This window comes from Emydura macquarii, unplaced genomic scaffold (genome assembly GCF_026122565.2).
Source record: "Emydura macquarii macquarii isolate MOO-44397 ecotype Brisbane River unplaced genomic scaffold, CSIRO-AGI_Emac_v2 contig_2531, whole genome shotgun sequence".
Taxonomy (NCBI): Eukaryota; Metazoa; Chordata; order Testudines; family Chelidae; genus Emydura; species Emydura macquarii.
The window spans coordinates 1297510-1317080 of record NW_027132668.1 but is presented as its reverse complement, the minus strand read 5'-3'; the positions used below and the strand labels follow the sequence as shown (position 1 = coordinate 1317080).

At 42.2% G+C, this 19571-nt stretch overlaps 1 protein-coding gene across 2 annotated transcripts in view; it reads left to right on the top strand.

Moving 5' to 3' along the window:
* TBC1D8 (TBC1 domain family member 8) overlaps window positions 1-19571 on the top strand; it is a 71503-nt gene that overhangs the window by 40473 nt on the left and 11459 nt on the right. For both annotated transcript variants that reach the window (XM_067563569.1, XM_067563568.1), the window contains exons 6-11: window positions 8866-9073; window positions 11025-11219; window positions 13761-13940; window positions 15207-15357; window positions 16321-16535; window positions 17491-17608. In XM_067563569.1, coding sequence (XP_067419670.1) covers window positions 8866-9073; window positions 11025-11219; window positions 13761-13940; window positions 15207-15357; window positions 16321-16535; window positions 17491-17608 — 1067 coding nt within the window. The remainder of the gene's footprint in view (window positions 1-8865; window positions 9074-11024; window positions 11220-13760; window positions 13941-15206; window positions 15358-16320; window positions 16536-17490; window positions 17609-19571) is intronic.

Genomic DNA, 19571 nt, shown 5'->3' with positions numbered 1-19571 from the left:
ACTTCTACAAACACTTCCCAGTTTATACGTTTCAAGTACTTCTCACCCTATAAGAAGGAAAAATAGTGAGTAACCTTTCTCTAAAAGTAAGATGTCATCTAGCTATCTACCAAGAGAACATTGCATTTAGATGTTTTATTCTGTAGCTACATGTTGTTTTAGTTCTTTGAATATGAACAGGCAATGTGACTCAACAAAGCTGAGATCCTGCCAAGATGACCCTTGTTGGTTTTGAAGTATAGAAAACACTTTTGAAAGTCTGAAGCATTGAAATACTGTCCAGGAATTGTTTTGTCAGCCATATGTGTATTATTTCCTTTAATCAAAAGCCTTGTTAAAGGTAACTTTTAGGTCACACATGGGTGATCATAGATCAGTCTTACTAGTCACTCACTGTGCTGGAAACAAAGATAATCCTAGAATCCAATAAGGTGCAAATTGGGAACCCATGCTAAAAAAGAGGGGGAGTAGTCTGCTGATTGTTCTGGAAAACAAGAGGTAAAACAACTTTTGTGTGGGTGGGTGGGTTTTTTTTCCTCTCCTTCTTTGGGGGGAATATTTTTCTTAACTGTCATCATATCTTCTCACTGGTACATATGAAAATAATGCTATTTGTTTCAGTCGCCTGTTGATTCATAAATATGGAACTACCAATCCCAAGAAGAAAAGAGGGGAGTTACTTGAGTTTAGCAGACCCAGCAGATTAGGACATTGCACTCATGTTTCAATGCTGGAGGGATTTTGAAACTCAGAATGGAATCTTTGGATTCCCCCTTTTTTATTTGGAAGGGGAAGATAACCGAGAGAGCAAGTTCTTTAGAACAGGGAGCTTATCTTAATTTGTCAAACACTGTTCATGCTCCTCTGTAAATAATAAACCTTGAATTTATAAGTGTCCTTTTTTCAGCACAGCTCATGCCTCATTGCTTGAGTCCACCAACTTAGATGAGTCATTTCAACTTGTCTCCAGAGTAATACCGTTTTTATTACTGACAAATTTACAGCTGATATCATGGGCCCATAGATCTCAATCCTTGCTGTATCGCATTTGAAGGGTTGCCTTTCATGGTTCAGCAACTAACTACAGAGGTACCTTTTTTAACTGTCATAGATATTTTACATGCTGAGTTTTGCTGGGATATATTTATGAGGGCATGCAATTGCTGAGAGGCAGAAATGCAGAGCGTTTCTTTTTGGGTAGCCGAATTCTGCTCTTCTGTTCCACTTTTGACTCTTTTTAATATAAGTTTTCATCTCAGCCCACAGTTAGGTGAGTACTGACTGTATTTCATTCTTGTGCTGCCACTTATTCTCAGTCTTTTCCAGGCCCCACAAAGCTGACATCTATCTCAGCACTTTTTTTTAGGGCAATAGTGGAGAAGGTGTGGCCTCCTCCGGTGCCACTGTCTGATCCTGCTTCGTGAGTCATTCAAAATAGGCAATTCCAGAGATGTTAGGATTGGCATCCTTTCCTAATGACAGGAGGCTGAGGCTGTGTCTATACTTAAACTGCTACATTGGCACATTGCAGCACTGCAGTTGCGCCACTGTAGAGCTTCAGTGTAGACCAGTGACACTCAGACCTCAGTGGTTCAGGAGCCAAATTAGCAATGAACATTACCCAAAAAAGCCACAGTAGTGTGAATCCATTGTTTCATTTACTGTAGTGCTGTATAGTCATATTTATACAGTATGATGGGAAATATTTAGTGGTTTTTATATAGATAGATACAGTATTATTCTCCCAGCAAAATGACTGATCAAGTATTATTATTTTATCAACTACAATTGGTTAATGATCTAGTAAAAGCAGCCTGATTAGTTACTAACTTCGATTGGTTAATAATTAAATCACACAGGGTTTTAATATCAAGCGCTGCAGAGAGCTGCAGGAGACCCATTAAAGAGCTACTTGCAGCTCCTGAGCCTCAGTCTGAGTATCTGTGGTGTAGACACTCACTACAGTGATGGAAGGGGTTCTTCTGTTGCTGTAGTTAATCCACCTCCCCAAGAGACGGTAGCTGCAATTCTTTCGTTGACCTTATGCTTGCTACACTCAGGCTTAGGTCAGTTTAACTATGTTGTGCAGGGGCCTGGATTTTTCACACCCCTGAGAAACGTAGCAAGGTCGACTTAACTTTTTAATGTAGATCTGACCTAATAATGTTACCTTCTTTTTCCCCTAAAAAACCTTCACATGGTGTTGCAGTGCTTGTCGTCATGCCAAAAGGAAAGCACTTACTTTGCGAATTTATATATATTTTAACATACATTTTTGTTAGCTCCAAGAGAGGTGAGGCTAATGAGTTAGGGTATTGTGGCAAAATATGATTTTTAGATACTTTTAAGACCTGTTCTGGCTGAAACATGATATGTATCTGTCTAGTGTTGTTACTTTACTAGCTATAAGTTGCTGTCCTTCCTCCGCAGTAACGGAAATCCAGTCAGATGAAAAAAAACTTAAAAGGAAACAAGCATAAATGTTCTTATTTTAATATAGCAGATATTGGTGAGCATCATCAGCCATTGCAAGATGCCGAAGTTACAGCAGTATTTTTTCTTGTTTCCTGTTCCATGAAATTCTTAAATGCATCAGATTATATTTCCTTCTTAACTGAGCATTGTCTGTACACGCCTCCCCCCACCTTTTAATTCTGGTATATTCAAAGATGCATCTGTGTCTAGACTAGAGAACACCCATATTTGACTTCTGAGAGGGAGAAAGGTTGCTCTTGTGAAGTATAAGACTAGGATTTGGGAGAGATTTGGATTCAGTTTCCAGTTCTGTCACAGATTTCCTCTGGGACTGTGAGCAAATCTCATAATTGCTCTCTATCCCAGTTCTCCATTGTAAAATGGGAATGATGATGCTCTCTTGCACAGACATGCTTCCCTCTCCCCCACCAAAAAAAAAGACAAAAGGAGTATTCAGAAACACTTGTTCTTTTGGTATAGAGAGGCCACTATATTCAACCCCTACTGAAAGTATGCTCATCGTCTAGTTCTAATGCATGTTGTACTCACCTTCTAAACCAGGTATTGAGCACCATTATGCCATATTCATAGTGGCCATGCAGCATTCAACCAGAGTTTAGGGGAGAGGGATGAAAATATGCAAAGCAGTGTTTGACAGCCAGTGTTAAACATAGCCAGTTTAAGATTTTCAGCATTTTTCTTGGATCCTGTCTGTAACATTTTATAAATGCTCAGAAGTCAGGTTTGTAGGAGACAAGGCACAGCACTTCTTAATCGCATGAACACTCCTCTCAGTGTGAGAAGCTCAGGCTTGTGCGCGTTGCTCAGAGGCAAAGTATTGCATATTCCTGAACTCACATCTTACTAGTATTGACATTTGATACTTGTCCCTACGCTGCCCACAATGCAGGGTGGAACTCTGTTTGTTTGTTTGTTTTTGGGGAACGTGTTTTGAAGAAGGGGAACAGTAAAGATCACATCTAGAAAACTGGTTCCAAGGCACTTCTCTGGTTTACGCTAAAGCAGGGCACAGGGAGCCCGTGTTAGCCAAAGCCTGATTTTAAAATGGGTTCAGCTAGTGCTGCCTTTTCCTTTGTGGATAAGGATCCTAATGTTCCAGGCATCAAAGTGGTCTTTGTTAAATTCCAAGGAATAGTTGTTCAGATTACAGCTCTGAATGAACATTTATGGTGTGTGTGTGTGTGTGTGTGTGTGTGTGTGTGTAAACACAGTTATGTAGTGGGGGAGTGCATATACATAGCTATATAATCTCTAAATACACAGAGACTGCACGCACCATGTAATACTTTCTCAAACTCATGCAATTTAAATGCCCCAAAACTTCATTAATACATAGTTAAGGTTGCCTCATGCCTATCCCTAATGTGGAAAGTGGTGGCTAAACTTCCAAAAATCAGGAAATCCAAAGTTAAGGTACCCTCAACCCCTGCAATGCAAATTTAACTCTGCCCCCTTTAAGCACTGCCCCACATACTAGCAATTGACCCAGTAACAGTTGCTACAGAACACTTGGGGAACAGAGCGTGTGAGCACTGTAGGACAGCCTAACACATCCTCTTTACTAAGTTAGGTTCATGTAGCTCTGAGCTCCATAGTTAAGCCAACCTAACCCCAGTGTAGATACTGCTAGGCCGATGGAAGAATTCTTTTGTCAACCTAGCTACCACTGCTCAGAGAGGTAAAGGTGGCAACTTCTAAGTAGAAAGAAATTAACACTTGATCACTCTGGACAAGTAACCTAAAAATAATGTTACTACCTGTTAAGAAAGAGAAACACAAATTAATTGAACCTGTCCCATGTGCCATAGGGTTTTGTACCGTAAATGTAAAAGTGCACTGAAGGTGCAGGGGAAAGGAGAAAGGGTAAAGGATGTAACAGCTAGAACTTGCCATTCAGGGAAGCAGTTTTGGGTTTGGGCACCCAGAAGGCACCAAAGGTTTTCAAGTACATTCTCCCCCTTCTGTCCATTTTTATTCTCTTTACTGTGAATGAGTTTTTCCAACAAAACTCACCTAAGGGGGGTGGGGGGGGAAGTTTTGTTCCACAGAAGAAAGGCAAAGCATGGGCTGACCTATGGAGTGTGGAGTTCCCCACTGCTATGCTTTGGCAAGCCAAGGAACAGCAGGCTTCCCTCTCTTTGGGTTACTTCGGAATAAAGGCTATAGTATAGAATCTGTTTCAATAAATAACCCAACTTCCCTTTTTATTGAATGTTTGACTGTAGAAAAAATGAAGCCCTATGAAGTGAGGAGACAGAGCTGGGAACAAGTTGGAAAAGGGGAAAGGAATCTTTACAGCTAGTAAACAATAGAAATGACCAAATGGATTTGACCAGTGTTTCTGACCCATTATCTTCATTAAGAAAGTTATCCAAGGAAAACAGACAAAAGGGTTCCATTTTATTAAAAAGAATACAGAGAAGCATTATTTACAAAGCAAGACAAAAGCGTTCTTGAGATCTAAATTTCCATAGCAAAAGAAACTCGAACAAGTGCATGCAAGTACATGCAAAGATCTGCTATTGTGACTAAGCTGGATCAGGATATGCTTCTCTTAGCTCAGCACAAAAATATTTTCCACTTCTGCACAACACAGCGGAGTGTTAATGATAACATCTACAGTCCATTCTATATAAGGTTGTTTTCTCCAGTTATTGTGCTGAGAAGGTAAGTTCCCTCCTGATGCTATCAGTTCTTATGCTTTGGGAATTGTTGTATTAAAGTATACTGTAGCAAAGTGACAGCTTTACTGTGCTTATAGCTGAGAGTTGCTTACTGTTTAAAAGACGACCTTTCTAAGTGCTCTACAATCCACATGATGACTAAGATGGTCTTGAAATTTCTTATGCTTCATGGAGATGAGAGAGGGTTAGTTGTCCAAACCTGGGGTCATTTGAGCAAAGAATTCTAGAGATCACAATCACCCTAAAAAAGCCAACATTTTATAAAATCACCTGGTTCCTACATATTTTCCACACACCTGGGGCTCAAACCATTACTCTAATCCTCCTCAAACTGATCTCAACCACCCAGGATTTATCCCACCTAACGCATGGCATCCACTGCCTCACAGGAGATAGACTGAAGGACACAGTTTGTAAATCCAGATGGGCATGTGCCAAACTGATGTGCCTAAAACGGTGAAATGTGCATTATGCAGCAAGCTTAGAGCTCGGTTGAAGCCAGAATGTTTGCAGGCAGTCTAGTCACAATAACTAGGTGCTCAGGGTAACCTGCTTGCGGTCACTGAACCTGAGCTGCACCCATGCAGCGTGAGTACAAGACCTACCAATTGGTCGTTGTCAGAGAATGTTTCTTCTACACATTCTTTGCTCTCTCCCTTCTTGAAGGTTTGCCCAAGACCAATATTTGGGGAAGAGGCCACCAAGCACCAAAACCAAAGAAATCAATTATTCTCTTAGCTCTAGTTCACATGGCTTAGAGGTATTATTTCAGGCCATGTGAATCTCATTCAGCTGCCATTGCCATCTTGAGATCAGCGAGCCCCTTCACGACTCCCTGAGCCTCCCGATGCAGACAGATGTATAGACCCCTTCCCCGTAAACTCAGCCTACATTTGGGGTAGGGACTCAGCATCTCCACTTTCCTCACCCCTCTCTGCCTCCAGCTGATACACACCTTCTTCACAGCCCCACCACATTCTCACCTCCCTGTGACCCCTCCAAACTTACCAGAAAAACCGACTGCCAAGGAAGGGGTTGCAGCCAGTGTATAGGGGTGCACAATACAGTAGGAGTGTATGTGTGGGAGCTTGGAGCGGTTGGGGGGGGTGTTACCTGCTCACTCTAGGGCACCACGCCTTCACTCTTCTGTGGGCTCAAGGCATAACCTGGTTAATTTAGGCACCCCCCATTTTTCCCAGTTGTGGCTGCAGAGAAGGACCTCAGGCCTTACAAGTGGGGGTGTTCAGAGCCAGGATCATGATAGAAGGAGTGTTGGAACAGTCATGGGGGAGTCTGAACAGTTGGAGGGAAATGGGGGGGCGTGTCAAAGCAGAGAAGGGAAATGTGGGGGATGTCAAAGCGGTGAAGGAAAGAATGGCAAGAAAATAAGGGTGTCAGAGCTGCACAGTGTGGAGTGCTGGAGAAGTTCATCTGTCCCTCAAAGCCACCTACATCCATGCACCCCCAATGTCTCTTCCTCCCCCTCTTCAAAACATGTTCCCAACCACTGCATGCTAGTCCCTGAATCCTCTTTCCAGCTCCTCAATTTGTGAGTCCTATGCCAACACCTTCTTTTCGGTGTGAAAGAGGGAGAACCAGCCCTGGTGTACAGGCAGAGAGATGGGAGAGGATTCAGGGACAGTGAAGGGACTAATATGGAGCCAATGCGTTCTGTGCCAAGATAATCATTGCCAAGGAGCTAGAGGCACTGGACGGGTACTGCTGGGCTATGGCACACAGTGGTGCTGAGATTTTTTTTTTTTTTTTAAACTATGGAAATTAAATGCCTAAAAACTTCATTAATGCATAGTGAAGGTTGCCTGGTGGTGGCTTGTGCCCTTCCAGAATGTGGAGAGCAGCTAAACTTCTAGAAACCAGGAAATACTAAATTAAGTAATATGGACCACCCCTGCAATGCAATCTTAACTGTGCTGCCCCTCTCCCACCTCCCAGAGATGGCAAGAACCACTGTAAGGAGGGTGCAAAGGTTAAACTATCAAGAGAAGTGGTAGATTCTTCATCTCTTCAAATCAAGACTGGGAGCTTTAGTCCATCACATATACTAGGCTCAATACAGGAGTAACTGGATTATATTCTCTGGCCTGTGTTATACATGAGATTAAGCTAGACGATCAAATGGTCTCTTCTGGCCTTAAAAATCTAGAGGTATACAATAAGTAGACATGAGGAAGGACAAAGAGCATCCACTGTTGTTTGGGTTGGGGTCTACAGATTTGAATCCCAGCATTTATCTGCATGCACTCCAGCTACATTCACTGTGCTAGGTGTAATTGTATTGAATGGTGGAGGGATTAGTTGCAGTAGTTTGACAAGAGTTGTCACTATGACATGAAGAGAGCCATATGTATACAGAGAGAGATCAATTATGCTTTATTTCAATCGTGAATTTTGTAGGTTGTGTCAGCAGAGGTGCACAGGGGTGTCTTCTTTCCCATGGGGATTTTCAGCAGTCTGACATACACAACAATGGTCTCTAGGCCTTAATAAGGGGGAAGTGAAGACAAGGTCTTGGGCCTGGTCTACACTACACGGTTAGATCAACATAACTCAGCTTACGTCGATGTAATTATGTCAGGGTCTACACTACAGCCTTGTCCCACTGATGGAAGTGCCCTACTACACCGACATAACTCCACCTCCACAAGAGGCACAGGGCTTATGTCAGTGTAGTTAGCGTGACGCAGGGTCTGTATAGACACTGTTACTTACTGTGGATGTTAGCTCTTTTGTCAGTTTCATGGCAAGAAAGCTGGAAGCGAGAGCCCAGCTGTCCCTGTGCCCCTTTCTCCCCTGGAGAGCTGGGTGGCTGGACCCTGTTCCCGACTGGAAGAAGAGATGAAAAAGGACCCCACTCCTGGCTGGGAATGTTGGTTGTCTTGTCAATTTCATGGCTCTGTTCTGGAGCCATGAAATTGACAAGGCTGCCCAGCTCCCAGCTGGGAGGAGGCTAGGAGGAGAAGAGAGGCAGAAGCTCCAGACGACTTCTCCCCACTCCGAGCAGGGAATGAGGAGCTGAGAGGTGTGGGCAGCCCATCGGGAGTCCAAGAGCCTGTGGGGTAGGTGGGCTCCCGGTAGGGAGCTGCCACAGAGCTCCCACACTGCCCCTCTTAGGTCTGTGGAAGGGCCCCACTCATCCAAGGAGGGTAGTGTGGACACGCACCACCACAGTTATTACTTTGGCTGTAAATCTGCCTAATGCAGGTCGACTTGAGCTTTTTAGTGTAGACGTGGCCTGAAGATTCCTTCTGAGGGTAAGGGGGCAGAAGTTGCAACATTTAGCAAATTTTGAGTGGAGTAGGCTCAGTGTATGAGTGTAGGCCAGAAGTCGGTAGCTCCTGTTTGTGACACTTGACCTAAACCCAAGTTTTGCCTCAGGCCACGCCTACACTACAGGCATTACAGCGACACAGCTACAACACTACAGCTGTGCTGCGGTAGCTTAGACATTTCTTACAGTGACGGAAAGGGTTTTTCCCATTGCTCTAAGTAATCCACATATAAAGAAATGGTTAGCAAGATTGCTGTGTGTAGCAGTTGTACTCTACACATGACTTATTTTTAATGATTATTTCTTTTTTAATGTTGCATTTGGAAAAGAAGCTCAGATGTTTAGGTTCCGAGATCTTTGATTTCCTCCCTCTGTCCCCCTTTTTCTGTTTACAAGGGATCTCGAAGCCAGAGCACAGAAGGAGTTCTTTCGAGCCTTCTTCAGACTGCCGGGGAAGGAGAAGCTACATGAAGTTGCTGACTGTTCTCTGTGGACTCCATTTAATCGCTGTCACACAGCGGGAAGGATGTATACTTCAGACAGCTATATCTGTTTTGCCAGCAAAGAAAGTGGGTGCTGCAATGTTCTCATCCCACTTAGAGAGGTAGTCTGCCATTTTATTTTAATTTTACACTGACTGGTTTTTGCTGATCCAAACCACTGCTGTCAATTAACTTAGCTGAAAACCAGTCGTTTTCAGTAGGGAGGAGATGTGCATGTGTGGAAGAGGGTTGCAAAACGTTTTGTTCTGGTCTTTGTTAGCAGATGAATTCCTATAAGGCAGTTGGGTGAGGCAACACAGTTCTCAAAGTAGTATTGCTGACTAATAGTGTGAGGTAACAAAAAGGTACTTTGCAAAACAAGGTATTGATCTATCCAATGAATGATTGCTATTGACAGTATCTGTAGCCCAAGTTCTCCCAATACTCTCAGTAGGCAGAGGGAAGAGAACTGGGAAAGTACCAAAATGGAAATATGGAAAGTGGGAGTGCCACTTCTATTTATTTTTATTTTCAATGGTAGCACCTGAAGGTTTCAAGGATTGGGACCCCATTGCTCTGGGTGCTGAACACGCATGCAGATAAGATGCAGTGGCATTTTGCCCTCCCATCTTGCAGGGATCTGAATCAGTACAGGAGTATAGACACATTCCATACACAGGCCTGGTCTACACTGCTGTGCCGTGTCAATGGGAGATACCAAGCTATGTACCGTAGGATGTGTATCTCTCATCGACTTAATTATGCTCCCTTACCGCAACGTCTTCACTGCGCTGCGCCAACGGGAGATGCCTTTTGGTCGATGCAGCGTTACTCTTTTCCGGGGGGTGGTGTTACTGCATCGAATGGAGAGCACTTCCGGGAGTATCCAGTCGATCCCGTTGTGTCAATCCGTGGAGCCCAGCCCAGCGGAATCAGTATAGACATACCCACAATCTTCCCTCATCAAGCCTGTGGGGATTCCACACACAAGTGACTAGTGATTAGCAGTGGATTGTCCGATGGAGCTGAGGGAAGTAGGGGCTCTGCAGGCAGTGCTGACACACAGGTCTCCAACACAAACACGATAGTCCAGTCTTTTAAATGACTTGTAAGTTTTTATCTAATGGAGATTTTTGTAGCCAAAATGAACTGCCTGAGACTCTGAAATGTTGACTCAATAGAATTTGGTTTCTGCTTTCAGCAGAACTAAGTGGCATTTTCTTCTCACCATAAGAAGTCTGGCCTTCAAGTATTATGAACTTTTCAATATTTTTAATTAGCCTTTGTCTGGCTTATTGATGGCAAGCTGCTGGTCACCTATTTTAAATGCACTCTAGTAGTATACTGTTTTGGTTTTTAAAGATCTTTTTCAATCCCTCTGCCTGCAGTTATGATCTCTTAATGACGAAGCTCTCTTTTCATCCTGAACCAATAACTGTGCAACTTCTAAATGATATCCTGACTCTAGCCGTGACTTGTAGTGACACAGTGTCTGCAGACTTTTAAAAAAACAAGTGGTGTAATGTACATTATCAGAGACAACAGCTTTTTAATTCATAACTATCGGAAATGGTTATGGTCACAGGGTAAAAACTGAATTCAGTGCTGTTGGGTAGAAACTCCTAATTTCCTCAAGAATTTGGTTATGTTGATCCCATTCCACCTCTTGTTTTAAATGTCCAAAACTATAGCTGGATTGCCAAGATTTTCAAAAATAGTGCAATGATTTTGAGTGCTCAGTTTCAGGTACCTTAATGGGTCAGAAGGTGATTGCTCAGATTTCCAAAAATCAGGACTCTTTAAGCTGTCTTAAGTTGAGCACTCAAAATCACAAGTTACCCTTGAAAATCTTTAGAATGAAACACATAAGGTCATCTGTCTAAAGTAAAGAAAATTTAATCAATCTTGATCTGTAGGATGTATCTGGCCATTAAGACAATCTGAATAGTCATCATTAAAATCTGTGCGCAAAGAAATGTAGCCCATTATGTACATTTCAATGCATGTGCAGTATATCAGGGAGCCTTTTTGAATGTGGTGAATAATACCTTTTCTGTCCTGTTTTTGAAATAGGTGGCTAGTATAGAGAAGATGGAGGACACCAGTCTCCTTCCCAATCCCATCATTATAAGTATAAGGAGTAAGATGGCCTTTCAGTTCATTGAGTTGAAGGACAGGGATAGCTTGGTGGAGAACCTGCTTCTGAGACTAAAACAAGTCAACGCCAGCAACCCGGTGCACTATAACTGCTTGGAAAAAAAAGAAACGGTACTAAACTTTTGATCTTTTTCAGATTGAATGCTGATGATGATGCTTAGCCATTTGTACTTTGTCCTGCATCTTCTAAAATCATAACTAGAGCAGAAAATTGGTCAGAAGCCTGTGGTTAAAGACATGATTAGAATTCAAAATGACCTTGACAAACTGGAAAAATGGTCTTAAATACATAGCATGAAATTCTATAAGGGCAAATGTAAAGTACTGCATTTAGGAAGGAATAATCAACTGCATAAATACAAAATGGGAAATGCCCGCCTAAGGAAGAGTATTGGAAAGAAAGGATCTGAGGGTTATAGTGGGTCACCAATTAAATATGAATCAACAATGTAATAGTATTGCAAAAAAAGTGAATATCATTCTGGGATGTATTAGCAGGGGTTGTAAGCAAGACATAGGAAGTAGTTCTTCCACTCTACACAGTGCTGATAAGGCCTCAACTGGAGTATTGTGTCCAGTTCTGGGCACCACACTTCGGGCAATGTGTGGACAAATTGGAGAAAGTCCAGAGGAGAACAACAAAAATGATTAAGAGTCTAGAAAATGTAGCTTCTGAAGAAAGATTGAAAACCCTGGATTTGTTTAGTCTGGAGAAGAGAGGACTGAGAGGACAAGTCTTCAAATACATAAAAATTGTGATAAACGGGGATGGCAAATTGTTCTCCTTAACCAATGAGGACAGGACAAGAAGCAATGGGCTTAAAATGCAACAAGGGAGATTTAGATTGGACATTCCATCCTTAGAGGTTTTTAAGGTGAGGCTTGACAAAGCCCTGGTTGGGATGATATAGCTGAGGTTAGTCCTGCTTTGAGCAGGGGGTTGGACTAGATGACCTCCTGAGGTCCCTTCCAACTCTAATATTCTATGATTCTATGATTTGGAAAAGCTTCCTAACTGTCAGGGCTGTTAAGCTCTGGAACAAATTGCCTGGGGAGGCTAGGGAATCTCTCTCATTGGAGATTTTTTAAGAACAGGTTAGACAAACACCTCTCAGGGATGGTCTAGATAATATTTAGTTCTGCCTTGGTGCAGGGGGCTGGACTAGATGACCTCTCGAGATCCTCGCCAATCCTGCATTTCTATGATTCTCTGATTTACAATTTACTAGTAACTTCTTACGTTGTAAGGTAACAAGCTGTGGTGTTTATAAACCACTAGCTAATGAAGTGTATTTGGTACACTATCTTTTCAACTAATCTGTAGTAAATTATTTTCTATTGTCTAGTGTAAAACCATCAGGGCACTTTATGCTTTGTGCAGGACCAACAATGCTCAGTATTTTAACCATGAAGCTAAGAAACCCTGTAGTCCTGCAGTGACGCAGAACAGTGACAGATAACTAGTACTTGCTGAAATGAGAGCATAGCTGCCTATATTTCAAAAGGTTTTCCTGGGACAGTCTTGAGGGAAAAAAGTTGGGACTCCAGAAATCCCCAGGGGGAGGGCAAGGCAGAGCATGGCATATTATGACATCCTTGAAAATTACAGGCAATTTCAATAGGAGTGTCAGTTCTCATGACCTCAAAGACTTGAGATTCAACTAAGCCGCCAGGAGCCCACTATCTTCAGGAAGTAGCGTTTCCACCTGGTCCCTTCACGTTTCTAGGAGGTAATCTCCCCACTGAGGAGTAAGGCTGTGGAGAACTTCCCTCTCCTCACATCAGGGGACCCTTCAGGCTTCTCCTTGGTAACTTTCCTGTGGTAATCCCTCCCCCATCCCAATCTCTTTGGTGGCTCCTTTCGTGCTCCTTGCACATTTCCTATTCCATATGTGAAAAACCTGTCTTTTCCTTAAAGTAATTCTCTCTCTGTTTCAAAAATCAGACCTCTTTCCCCACCCCCTCAATGAATTAAGTACTTGTTTCTGGTACTCCAAAAATTCACTAATTATTTGATGTGATAACTGACATATCACAGGCTGAATCCTGGGCTGCTGCTCTGTTACCAAATCCCATGCCAGCCTCCTCGGGCCTCACCATAGCTAACCTTCCACTACCTGCTGAATAATCCCCCTTGGAACTCAGCCCCAGGAGATGCAGAATGATCTGTATGTGTCTGTCCCGGAGCTCTGGCTACCACATTAGGCTGCCGGGGCAGATTATAAAAACCTGGGAGTGTTCCTGCTAAATCCAGACTACGGAAGAGCACAGTTGTCAAGGCTACTAGCTAACTTGTCTATTAAAAAAAAAAATAGAAAAACACTTGCTGCTCTTTCCTAAAAAATATGAGGGGTGGTGGCAATGGAGACCTGATCTAGAGGTGCTCAGCACCTACAGCCCCTGTTGACTTTAAGTAGTGATTGCAAGTGCTCAGCAAAACTACTAATTAGGCCATTATTAATTAGGTGCCTAACTATGGATTTTGGTATTTAATTTTAGGAGAAAATTTTCAAATTTGGGCTAAAATTAAGACTATAACAAAGTAACCTGCTTCACTATTTTGTGCTGGTTCTTGATGTCTTGAACACTGTGCCTACAGTACAGGTTTGAACTCTTTCCAAAAATAATTTTTCTTCAATTCTATGTTGCAAGCACTCTCTTGTGTTTCGTTCGACGTGTGTGTTCAGTGACTGTGAATCCCGGGATTTGGTAATAGCGGCTTCCCAAAGCGAAGACAAGAGTGACGGTGAAAAGAACAGTCACTTGTTAAATGCAGAGGCACTGAGATCTGTCTTTCACCGGTCCGAGTCTGAAAGTTTTGACTTCAGAATGGTATGTATAGTGAGGGTGCAATTGTACAGTAGCTTTTTAAAATAAGTCTTAAAAATAACTATGGTAACTCATATAGCCAAATGTTTTTTTTTTTTTTTAAATAAAGTGTACTACATGTTGTCAGGGAAGTGTGGTTGTGTGTGCTGGAGTTTAATCTTTAATAAGCTTCTTTCTTTCTTTGTTCGTCTCCTTGCTTGCCTGGCTCTTCTCTCATCCCACCCCCAAAATATTTATTTACTGCCCCTCACACAATAAGTAGAAAGTGGTGTCTCTTTACAACATGCCTTTTCACCTGCTGTCATGATCACAAAAGTCTTACTTGTGTTGATTTTTAAAACTGATACTTTGATAGAGAGAGGTGTCAGATTCTGTCTGCATAGTTGCAGCAGTTGTACTTTATCAGGCTTTGTTGTTAGCATTGTTGAGAGGCAGTACTATCTTATCAGAGTTGTAATGATCTAGCCAATTGAGCCCAGCATTCGTGGCAGCAGTGCAGCTCTTTCTTTTAAAAAACAAAACAAAACGGGCTTTATGAGCCTGTGGAGCCCTCAGTTGTCCCTCCTCCCTCAGACTCCCAATTGATTTGGGGACCCTGGTAACCTGTCATTTAAAATAAGTTGTTTGCTTTTTCACTTGTGATCTTTAGGATAATCGTGGTTATTCACTGTCCCCAAACAGCCAAAGAACTAATCTTTCGGGCCTGAGGGAACCATGGCTGTAAGTTTCTGAAAGGTGTTTTTGGAGGCCTTCAGTTCAGTTCATGACTGTGGGAAGAGGGCCCAGCTGCCCAGGCTTCCCCTGATGAATGCAGAGCTGCTGCAAGCTCCCTCTGAGAAGTAATTGAGACTTCTGACAGCTTAGAGAGGAAGCATGAAGTAGTGGACAGAGCACAAAGCATAGCACTGGCACCTCCTCTTCCCAGCTGCAGAGTGGAGCTGCTTCAGCCTAAAGGCCGAGAGAGGAAAAAGGGACCCGTGCTAACTCATAGGGAGTCCCGATGGAGCTGAGCTCTGGTGCACAGCGGGGCTCTCCTTGTCTTGCCCTGTGTTGCTCTTCCCTTATGCTGTGGGACTGCATAGGTTCATCCTTAAGGGCAGAACGGGGCAGGATTTGCTCCTTAAAGCAGATCTTCCATGTCTATTTCCACATTTTCTGGTCCAAAAGAAATCCTTATAAAAGGGGAAGATCTAGGTTATTTAGTATTTTCTGTATATTAGACCTTGAAAAGCACAATGCTTGTTTTAAAATGTATTCTCTGATTTCCAGTCAAGGGAACAAATAAAAGAGAGACTGTGGAATGACCATTTTGCAGAATATGGCAGAACTGTGTGTATGTTTCGCACAGAGAAGATAAGAAAGCTTGTTGCAATGGGAATCCCAGAATCTTTACGAGGCAAACTCTGGCTCCTCTTTTCAGGTGAGAACTCTGTAATACATCTTAGATATAGCCAGGGTCCAGAGCGGAACGCAGCTACATTTGCAGTTAGGCAAGAAAGCTCCAGAAGATCATTCTTCAGCAAAGGAAAACTGTGTACAAGCTGGGTTTTTCGGCACGTAATCCCATCACATTCTCTGGTGGAAGGGGAGGGAGGAGAGGTGCTCAGATACTGTGGGAATAGTCTCCGTATAAATACCTAGCTAGAAAAATAAGAGCTTTTTATTGTGTGTCTCATAACTCTTCAGTGATGTACAAAAATAGCTAAACAAAGGCAATTTTGTCAATGTAATTAGCATAAAAATGCCATTTTGTCTTTATGAAATAATGTTCTTCTTAAGGCAACAATTAGATTGTAATATAAATGTTGGTTTAATCTTAGCTAAACTGAACTGTTGTGAAATTATGGTATCTTTAGGTCTGAGGTGCTGCTGCTTCTCATAGAACATTGTCAGGAATCTTAGATACTATCGCTGGAAAAGACTTAAGTAATTTCATTCATTACTATGTCAGAGCAGCGTTGTTCCCTACAATATGATCTCCAGTCTGTCTAGTCCAGTTTCAGACACATTAAACATTTGCAAAGATTAGATCCTTTTATTTTTGGAGTTTTTTCTCTTTGAACATTACGTTCAGTATTGAATACATTTATCCCAGTGATGCTTTTAGCAGGGGATGCTTCAGAGAATGATGTTTAATACCAAGCTGGTTTTTCTTCTACTGTCTGATTTAGGCTTTTATAATAGCTATTTCATTTTCTATGCAAACATTGTATCTTGGGGAAATCTCTGCTAGTATTTTATCTCCTTTTTAGGTTCAGGGGTTCACTAAATGCAAGTAAGGTCTAATTTCATAGACCTTGGGGAAAACAACACCTTCACGCTTGTTCTTCTGACAAATAATTCACTTAATGACCTCATGTTTTCTTCTTACTACTGTCTTCAGACGCTGTAACTGATCTTGACTCCCATCCTGGTTACTACGGAAATTTAGTGGAGGCATCAATGGGCAAGTGTTGCATGGCAACAGAGGAGATAGAACGTGACCTGCATCGCTCATTACCTGAACACCCTGCCTTCCAGAATGAAACTGGGATAGCTGCCCTGAGGAGAGTTCTGACAGCTTATGCCCACAGGAACCCCAAAATAGGATACTGCCAGGTGAAGAATTATTAGCACATGGAGAAGTGGGTTAATGCTCTCTTTCTAGAGGAATTCTCTGCTGTCTCTGGATTGTTATCCCCCTCTGTGTTTTGTGGTGATTGTAATTCTAGATAACATGCTTTGCTTTGTTGCATGTGTCATGAAAGAATAATTTACACGTTGTGTGGTTTTACTCTGAAAAATGAGCATGTGAAAATGGCACTTTCTGACTCAGACTTGTTCCCTGTGTATGTTCAGAATTTTCACTGCCAGTCCAAAATAAGTTCCCACTATTCTTGTTAGTGCTGAGTGCAAGTTTTCTCATGCGGTGCTCAGAGAGTGAACAAAGCAAACTGGCCTGTGTAGATGAGCTTCACATAGGGGACCTGCGCGGGGGTTCGATGAACTGAAATCCTCCTCTTCCCAGGTTGGTGGCAAGTACATAGCACCAGTGCAGTGTAATTACAGCCTATTGGCTCAGATAATGTCTCCACCTCCCCTCCAGCCTCCTGAATTCTGACCGGGGAGTAGTGTAGCTCTAAACGCATGAGCCAGCTCCCTTATCTTCCATGCAGACCCATCTATAGAGGCAGAAAAATGATGCTTTGACACATTTGGTTGCCCATTTTGCATCCTGCTGTGTTTTGCATAGTTGGTTCATGTTGCCCGTACGAAGAGTGGCATATATGAATTTGCAAATCCTCCTATGGCTTAAAGTCTTATCTAGATTGCAATGATGTAATCACTTCCGCCCCCCAATTGATATCTTCACAGTATTTTGTGGTAAGCTATCAGATTGGGGCTGCTCAGGAGTGGAAGGCATTTCTCCTGCCAAATTAATTGGTGTTCTATAGGAAAAGTTTTATTTATTTATTTATTTTTTTAAAGCAGCCCTGCCTGCATTAGGAGTTTTTGGAGAAAGGGGTGGTGCTGCAACTAATACATCTCATTTTCTTCTTTGACCTCATAACAGTCAATGAATATTTTGACCTCAGTGTTGTTGTTGTATGCCAAAGAAGAGGAAGCTTTTTGGCTGCTGGTTGCTGTATGTGAGAGGATGCTGCCAGATTACTTTAATCACCGAGTGATAGGTAAGCTTGTGTCTCTTCCACTCCTCTCATTGAAATACTACACTGGGAATGAAGGGGTGAAATACTGCTTGGCACCAGGATGGAAAAAACCTTGCAATTCTGAGCTTGTTTACAACTGTCCAGAATACCATGTGTGAATTGGTTTGTGAGGGCACCGTTCATACTTGTGTCATGTGTGGAGCTTTTGCTGTTTGCTTGTTACAGATTTCACTGAGTCTGTCTGAAATATTTGAAGACTAGTAAAAAAAACTGCTAATGTACAGCGTGGCTTTGCACTCATTTTCTTTTACTGATCAGATGTTCCATTTATACCTGCAGCGTTAAACCTTTCACGTGTTTTGTTAAAACCAGGCTAGCTACTTGCTAATCTTTGTTACTGTAAAGTATTATTGTGTTGCCTACCCCAGCTGTTTGGATGGCATATGGAAGAATATGTTGTGGTAACTATTTCTTATCTGGCATGCCAATGATATCAGGATGCTGGAGGAATATAGGCTTGTATCTAAAAGCACCCTGGAGAAAGAGCTGATCTCAGCCCCTTAACTGTTTCTCAGGCTTCAGAGTATACAGATGTGGGAGATTCAATGTTGGGAAATGGTAACTTGCACCCTTTTTGCATTTTATGCCATACAGTGTGTCATACAGGGTGTGTCTAGTTGTTCTGCAGTATAGGTACCTTTAAGACACAGTAGGCTAAACTTTCAGAAACGTGCATTTAAGTTGCTTGTGTGAAAAGATGTAGCTGCATGCACAGTGCTTGGCTGCAGATGCAATGATCTGTTTTATATACTTATCTTAGGCGTGTATTTGAAAAAAATTAATCTACCGTTTGCACTCACTTGTTTCTTCCCTAACTGTTTTAAATGGAAGCTATTTGCTTTATGTTGAGTTTTACTCCATTTTTCTGTCTTTACTGCTAGTCTTAGTGCTTAGCTACCCCATGTGCCATTGTATTCCCACTGAATAGTGGTAAGTGCAGGCGGCTAGTTTAAGTTAGAGGAGTATTGTTCTATGGTCAGCTAATAAAAAGTTAAGTGATGTGGTAGTTGATACCACTATACAGTGGCAATGTATTTCATTTTGAGCTGGTGATTAGGCACTATTGTATCCCATCACTCAGAACCTGCTTTTCAACTGCAAACATGGCTTTCACTACCATTCAGATACTGATGACTCACAAATCTACCTCTCAATTCTAGATCCATCTCCTTCCATTCAAACTAAAATTTCAGCTTTTCTTTCTGATATTTACTTGTGGACCTCCAGTCATCAATTAAGGGCTTGTCTTCACCGCAGAGTTAACTTGGGCTTTTACTCAGATGTTGCCCCTAAATTGGTTCCTGTCCATGCAAAATCCTGTCACCCTGTTAAGAGAAAACTGGACTTAACATAACCCCCAGCCATCTTGTGCACTTAGCCACCATAAGCTAGAATTGAGGACACACCATAGCAAGAGGAAATTCGGCCTTGCTTAGGCAGACAAAAACAGCTAGACTACTGCAGTGTTACTAACAAGAACAGCTGATCTTGGTCTGGGTGCCTGTGTCTGTACATTTCTTGCTAGAGCTGCTTTGCTGCTAAGTAAAGATTGAGGTTTTGGGTTTGTTTTTTTTTTTTTTTGCTATTGCTAGTGAAATCGTTAGTCTATTAGAAGTTACTTTGAGTTGTGCTTTGTTTTGAGTTACTTATAAAAAGATTAGTTAGAGAGTGTACTTTGGAGAAGCCTGGAAGAAGTTCTTTTGAGAGGATTTCTACAAGCTTGAAGTCTGACAGCTATCTCCCCAGCGGCTAGGAGGAAGGCCAACCACCGGAACCCTGCTGCTGCCACTCAATACCACCTCAGACTTTGGGTAACTATCTGGAGTGCTTCTAGCTTATTGCTAGTTTTGATTTGTGCTTTAGATTCAAGAAAACCAAGGATTTTTGAGTGGAAGCACTCTTGTGCGTACCAGTCATTTATCAG